General features: G+C 33.2%; 1 protein-coding gene across 1 annotated transcript in view; it reads left to right on the plus strand.

Annotated features, from left to right (window-relative positions):
* Positions 1–8,154, plus strand: part of CNTN1 (contactin 1) — a 322,132-nt gene that overhangs the window by 260,756 nt on the left and 53,222 nt on the right. The window contains exon 24 of the mRNA XM_006865302.1: positions 3,147–3,250. Within this exon, the coding sequence (XP_006865364.1) occupies positions 3,147–3,250 (104 nt within the window). The remainder of the gene's footprint in view (positions 1–3,146; positions 3,251–8,154) is intronic.

An 8,154-nucleotide genomic window follows, 5' to 3' on the forward strand; every position in this document is an offset into this window, starting at 1 on the left:
GGTGACAGAGGGCATCCTTACCTGGTTCCTGTTCACAGAGGGAAGGCTTTCAGTTTCTCTCCATTGAGAGTAATGTAGGCTGTTGGTTTTGTATATATGTTCTTAATTATGTTGAGGAATTTCCCTTCAGTTCCTACTTTGTTGAATGTTTTTATCAGGAATGGATGTTGAATTTTGTCAAATGCCTTTTCTGCATCAATTGGTATGATCATGTGGTTCTTTCTTTTTTTTTTTTTTTCTTATTTATGTGGTGGATTACGTTGATCATTTTTCTAATGTTGACCCATCCTTGCATCCCTGATACGAATCCCACTTAATCATGATATATTTATCTTTTTGATGTACTGCTGGATTCTGTTGGCTAGGATTTTGTTGAGAATTTTTGCATCCATGTTCATGAGGTATTTAAAAATCATCTATTTCTCAAATTTTATATTCTATTCATAAACACTTTAGTGCCAAAAATTAGCTCATGAATCTCCTTTTAATCTGAAAGATCCATGTTTGTCATAATATACCATTAGAAGTCTTAAATAGAGCATAGGAAAATATATTCCTGGTTACTTGTTCAAATAGTCACTGGGGATATTAGTGGCCTCCACAGAGTGAATTTTTGTGGGATAATCACTACTATTACTACTGCTTTCTCTTTATATACCAAATGCTATGTTAAGAGCTTTACAGATTATCCTTAAGAGAGTGGCGTTGTTCTTACACATAAAGGAACTGGGGCTTCAAAATATCATAGAGCTACTGAGTGAATAAGTGAGACTTAAATACAGGGCTTCTAATTCTAAGCCATTACCCTTAACCACTATTATAATCAAGCAATGGAGTCAAGTGAATCAACATAAATCTTGACTCATGACCAGGTTTTCTTCTCAGCACATGACTACCACCTTTCTTTTTATGACTTTGTGCTCTTTTGTATTGTTCAGTGTTAAAATAAAAACTAAACAGGGTATTGTCATTTCTCAGAAAACTTAATTCTTTGAACACTTTAATATTTGCACAAATCTACAAAGCTTGACATGCATCTTTAATTTCAATGATAGCCTCATTTATGTTTTCATTTACTGATTCAATAAATAAAACATACAGGGAATAGTATAGTTCTGACCTTGGTATCATGTCACTGTGTGTATGCTTTTAAGATAGTTTCTTAGTCTTTTCAGGACTCCGTTGCTTTTTCAGTATGATGAGCACTGGACAGTGATCTCTAGCTCTAAAATCCTCTTTTATATTTCTGTTTGTATAAGTCACTAACAGTGGTGCAGACACTATTCTGGTGTTGGTTATGGATATCTAATATTTGTAATTTCTCAGTTTCTGAAATTATTCTATAGGTCCATCTTTTGATCTCCATATAGCAGAGTAACTTAGCACTAATATGCTTTCATTGATGCAGAAGCAATAATATCTGGACATGACAAGAGATTTCAATACATGAGAGATAACCTTTATTCCCAAGGAAATTTGAGAAATTCCTATAACTCACAAAGCCTGATTATATATTTACAACAAAGCTGTGCAGAAACCTAGTATGCTGTATATGTATAAATGTCCTAGAGTCTGCTTTATATATGTAACTGCATAGAAAGAATAAATACTAAAAGGAAATAATTCAAGTTTATAATCAAACAGTAGAAAAATCCTAAATGATAAATCTTTCATGTTTATGCTTATTGGTTTATTCATCATAACATGATAACTTGATTCCATTTTAATAATTAGAACAACATTACAGAGAATATGAACATTAAAAAAGCAAAATCATTTTGCAAATTATCTTCTTACTCCGTCTTTTTTTTCTTACTCTTTTATTTGCTACAAAAGTAAGCTTTCAGGCAAAAGGCCATGCTCATCATCTATTTACTCATGGCCATTTATATTTCATTATTTTTCTCTCCAAAATGCTTCATGAGTCTCATAAAACCTTCCTGTACTGACACTTGTATGAATGTTAATCATTACTCTGATTACTAAGAAATTATTCATATTGCCACATACCATTATTCGGAAAGTCAACCGTCTCCATGTGTAGGACATTTTAAAACATAAAAATAGGATTATAGTGTGCTAATTAAAGACAAACCTGGTGTGTCATGGTAGAATAAGCACTGGACTGCTAACATCAAGGCCAGGAGTTCAAACCCATCAGCCGCTTCTCAGAAACCCTATACAGGTTATATATGAGTTGGAATCTATGTGAGGGCACTTAATATCAACAGTAATGATATATATATATATATAAATCATCACCCCTACTTAAAAGTTTGCTTAGTTTCTTTGCATACATTTCATTGTTGTTGTTACTGTTGGCTCATAGACTTTCCAAGGAGTGGTTGGTGAGTTTGGTCCTCCAGTTTTGAAGTTAGCAATCTAATGCTTATCTTATAATATACAATAGGACTTCACAAATTTCATAAGGGATGTAAATTATTTTTCCATGAACAGAGACCTTTTGGATACATATTTGGCTTGATGCCCTATTGGAAGAGTAGATGTATAAAAGTTTTCCTGAGCCTGAGCAGAGGTGTATGTCATAATTTATTTCAGATGCTCTTAAGAGGAAAAAAATAAGATCTTAGTCTGAACAAAAAGAGGGCATTTTTAAGTAATAATATTATTTATATTGTTATTTATTATAAATAGCAAGTAATATCAAATTAACTGTAAATAGTAATTTTCTGCGATCATACAGAGTTAATAAGCTAAGTATGTTACCTTTTAATTTGCATCAACAGACTTTCCTAAGCAAATAGTTTTGGAGAAATTTAAAACAAATTGTATGGTTCTTGCTCTCAGGTACTATAGAAATTCATGAAGCTTTCTATATTTCTGCATACAAAGAATATGTGTATGGGGGATGTGAATATGTGTGTTGTGAGTATGTGTAAGTGTGTTTATATTTATGTTAGCATTCATGTATATAAATGTGCTTGTGCATGTATCACTGATGGCCACAAAATCAAGTGACATTAGTAAAAATAGAGGCATAGTTAATAAAATTATTGAATTTACTTTATGTTCTAGTTTTGAAATATTAAAATATCATTTTAATTTATTCATACAGCAAATGGTGCTATTTGAATTTCTTTACATAACTATCTTACTAAGAATATAATGTTTTCATCAAATTTCAGCTCCCAGTGAAGTCCCTACAGATGTAGGTGTAAAAGTCTTATCATCTTCTGAGATATCTGTTCATTGGGAGCATGTTATAGAAAAAGTAGTGGAAGGCTATCAGGTGGGTTCAATTTTTATCTAACTAAATACATTTATTCATAAATATCACAACAAATTTTCAAATGTGCTGCATCTTTCAGTGTTCTGTGTCCCATTGACTTATGTGGCAGCTAAATACTCTATTCTCTGTGTTTCATTTATTGGGTATTTATAAACTAATTGTTAAGAGTAAAACAGAAGTTCTTAACTGGCCTAGCTAAGAGAGATTTTAAAAAGTTCTGTGTGCTGTCAAACAATCAGCCAAAATGAAAACTAAGTTAATAACACATTTGGTTAGCCAAGATCTTTTAAGACAAGCATTCTTATAAAATGTTTGGTGAAGCTCGAAATTTTTTGAAAGCATTTTTGTAATTTATACCAGCATCCTTAAGATATTCATTCTAGTTCACTCAGTAGTTCTGCTTCTAAAAATCCCTCCAAAGGAAACCGTTTTAAATATGTCAAACATGTGTCTCCTAATATTGTATATATATCTAGGATGCAGAAACTTTTTTCTGCGAAGGGCCATTTGGATATTTATAACATCATTCATGGCTATACAAAATTATCAACTTAAAAATTAACATGCTATAATATAATAGCTGGGACTGGGGTTGTCTTAACAATGCCAGACTAAATAATTTCTCAGGCCATATACAACCAGCAGGCTGGATGTTCCCCACCCCTGTTGTATATAAAAGTAAAATTACCAACAGTCAAAATGTCTCAAAGCAAACTGTCTTTGAGTTGATTCTCACAGAACCAACAGAAATCAGCCAGCTAGAAAAATATTAGACTTATCTTAAACAAAGAGAATAAGAATTGGAAAATTAAAACTAGAAAGATAGCCAAGGTCTTTAGTACGATGCTAAATAATTTAAACTAGATTATGTAGAAAAAGCAAAGACATCTGATATTTTTAAGCACTCATGACAAATTCAGAGGAATTAGCATTATTCTACCTTGACAGAAGAGCAAGTGGATGTCAAAGAGCTTCAATAACTTCCCTCAGCACTGATAAAAAGTGTTGAGACATTGTCTGGAACTTTGGTTTTCTGATGACAAGTTCAGGGGACTTTTTGCCAAATCATTGACTCCTTTTGTTTTTCGCCAGAGTGGACAGTAAGTGCCCTTTCAAAGCTATGGGCTGTGGGTATTACTACATACCTGACTCTGTCCAGACAGCTATCTTTTTCTCCCAGTGTTTGTGCTCTCTTTCATCTGTCCATGGAATATTAGTTTCATGAAGCAAGGTATTGTCTGTTTTGTTTAGTACATAAAACAGTGGCAGACACATGGCATTGTTGCTAAGTGCCTTTGAGTCAATTCCTACTCATAGAGAACCTGTATAGGGTTTCCGAGGCTGTATATCTTTTCTCCTGGTGTGGGTATGTAGAATCGGCCCTGGACTACAAAATATAGCTTCGGCTGTTCAAACCCACCAACTGTACTTTGGAAACCCTATACCAATTCAACGGTACTTAACAACAACATATCTTTTCAGGACCAGAAAGCATCATCTTTCTCCTGAAGAGCAGCTTGTGTGCTTGAAATGCTGACCTTGTGGTTCACAGACTAATGCTTATTGTACCAAGTCACTGTACTTCTGGCAGACATAGAGTATGCATTTAATAGATACTTGTTGAGTGCTGATAGAAATAATGAAGAATGATCAGATGCAGTACAATTTGACTTTGACAAAACCACATTGCTGTAACCACAAAAAGAACCCAAGCCTTTAAGAAGACATCCAAACGAATAGCCAGCTCTTTCTGGCACCATAAATTACAATTTAGGTAGCTCTCAAAGTGTCCTCAGATAATTTTTGCAAGGGTTAAGTTGAAGTTGTTACAATAAGTAAGGAGTGAACTGTGAATACCTAATATGCATAACTTACTAAACAGTTACATTTATAGCTATAAGATAATTGAATGGGAAAGAGATTTGCTAAATACTTCAAATCCCTGTAATAAATAAGTCCAAGGTAGCTTTGGGAGAAGACATCAATATTTGAAGTTTGGAAAGCCAAATTTTGAACCACAGAATCATTTTCTTCTTTTTATCATTTGTTTCTATGTTATGAAAATGAGAGAGAGAAAAAAAAAAAGATAACTTAGTATCTACCTCATCTCAAGTCTAAATGAGTTTAAAATGTTATGTATATACTTTATTAAAAACATCTCCAAGAGCCCCTTTTGTGTATGCTAAGAATTATATTTGGACTATTTCATAACTTCCAACAAGGATGTTATAAAATAACAAGTTGACTGCAAATGAAATATGGGGAAAGAAACAATACACTATTATCTGTGAATTCAGACACCAGAATATAAGCTTTTTGATTGTGAAATAGGCTCAGTTAAATATTGTTAATTAAATAGTCAACAAAACAGTAATATTTAGTAAATACGTTTCCTCAAATGGTTATGTTAAGGGGGAAAGTACCTGTTTATTAAGGTCTTGCAGATTTCTGATGCTTTTTCCTTTTCTCCACATCAAAGTAGAAAATTATGAGCTTTGGAGCTGAGCTGACTTGGATTTATATTTCAACCCTTTAGTTGGAATTCTGAGGGCAATTGTTTTAACTTGCTGAGCTTTGGTTTCCTCACCTTAAAGCTGAGAGCAAAACCGTTGCATCAGAGGACTATTGTATGGAAGAAATGAAGTAACCTATATTTAATATTTAATTCTTATTCTCTATCATCGGGCATTTGAAATCAATGATAATATTGATTATGATGATTGTGGCAATGATACAAATGAATATGAGGATTGTAATGATAGTAACATTTCTTGAGCCCTTATTATGATAGACATTTCATAATTTTATTAAATCCACACAACAATTGGAGATAGACATAATTGTTGTCCCTATTTTAAGGAGGAACTTGTGGTTTAGAAATGTTTGAATAATAATTGGTATAACTGGATTTGAACTTAGGTGATACTTGTACAGAGAACGGTTGATTAAAAATGCTAAAAGTAAATCACAGAATTGTGTCCATTCATTCTTTCTGAAGATCTTTGTGAGTCTTCCACATGGAAGCTTAAATATCAAAGAGCAAAACTTGAAAGCTTAGAAGAGAAATTCATTATATTTTATTCTCCTATAAGAAAAAGCCTCTGTTAACATACGGCAGGAAAAGTTTGACTACAATGAGGTAATTGTTTCTATTTTCAAATATCATGGTTGGAACCAGTAGTTTAACAAGATGGATGGTGCAGAAAACCAATACTCCACCACACACTCCATGAAAATGTTCTATAAGTCAAAGTTATAAAGAAGCAGAAAGAAATAAATCAGCACATTAAAAAAATAATAAAATTAAAAGCTGGGGAAGCCCCAATTCCTATGTGATTTACTCTATATCAGGGTCAATTTCCTGACATTTCAAGTAAGAATTGTAGTCAATTGAGTTTAAAAATAATCTTCTTACTCTGTGGTTTTATAGTGTATCTCAGTAGAATATTTGAGTTTTACTCATTTTCTACTCTTGCCTAGTTAAAAGGTAATCTTAATACCCACTGAGCTTTTCTGCTTGTAGGTGAGCTAGAGGAATGCAAGAAGTCTTTATGAAAGGCATTTTAGAAATTTGAGCTCCTACCTAAGAATTCACAAGACTTAGGCAAACTATTGACCTAATAATTAATGTAATTAAAATAAACAAAATATTCTATCAAAAAGAATGAATGCAAAACCTCAGAGCAGTTGAATCTGAGATTAATGTAGATGATTGATTTAACAATTATCATGACAGTTTACCAGCCTTGAGTAGCCTACTCAGATGTTTTCAAAGGTCATTATGATGAGCATAAAATATTATTTAGGAAGTGCTTTGTTTTCTTCTTATGGCGAAGATGTTTGTCAGTCTGGATCACTCAAAGCAGAACCTAAACCAAAGGGGTAGAAAAGGTGGTCATGTGTATTTGTGTGTGTTTTAATATGTAGATATTAAATATGCAGATATTTAATATTCGATAGTAGATATGAGAAACACAGAGCGTGAACAGGAAAGAAGGAAATTCAAATACAGGGATGTTCTATCTTGCTGGAAACCACTGTGGACAATAGGTGCTAAATCCCTTGTGCCCTCTCAGGAACTTTATAAACGTGACTGAGAACTGCCCCTGTTGGGTTGAAAAGAGAAGCATTTGTCCATTCCTGTTTACTCTGATTGAGGGCTGCCTCATGGGCATCACTTGCCCCCCCCCCCACTTCCATCCAAGAGCTGGGAAAGTTTTATATTACGGCATTAAGATAGGCCCAAGATAGAGATAGACAGATTAGCTGAACTTGACCAAGTGAAATACTGTGGGAAGCTAGTTGACATCTGCATAGACCTTGTTGGTCCCTGTAGTAGTTGTTGAAATATAATAGAACTTTAAGTAGTTCCCCAAAAGTATAAAATATAGAATTTGAATCATTTGCATTAATGCTATTAATATTCCATAGAATATACTAATACTGAATTCATATGAAAACTGGGCAATTTGGATTATATAACATTGTCTTCAACCCTCAACTTTTAAGTGTCAGAGTCTCATAAACAAAACTAAAGAAACATTCAAACAATGATAATAGAGGTTTTATTACCTGTGTCTGGAAAAGGACTATTAATTATATCTGCTAAGCCAGAGCTAAGTCATAAAGGTCCACTAAATTTCATGGTAAGGAGTCCTGATGATGTAATGGGTTACACATTGGGCTGCTAACCATAAAGTCAGCACTTTCAATCCACCAGCACTTCCAAAAGAGAAAGAAGAGATTTTCTGCTACCATAAAGATTTATAGTCTTAGAAACCCTGAATAAGGCCTCTATGATTTGGAATATGAATGACAGTGGGTTTTTTTAAATTTCAGGTCATGCTGGTAAACCTATTATAGTCTTGTGATAGTAGGAAAAGGAAATTTGGTTCACTAAACAT

This window comes from Chrysochloris asiatica, unplaced genomic scaffold (assembly GCF_000296735.1).
Source record: "Chrysochloris asiatica unplaced genomic scaffold, ChrAsi1.0 scaffold00077, whole genome shotgun sequence".
NCBI lineage: Eukaryota > Metazoa > Chordata > Mammalia > Afrosoricida > Chrysochloridae > Chrysochloris > Chrysochloris asiatica.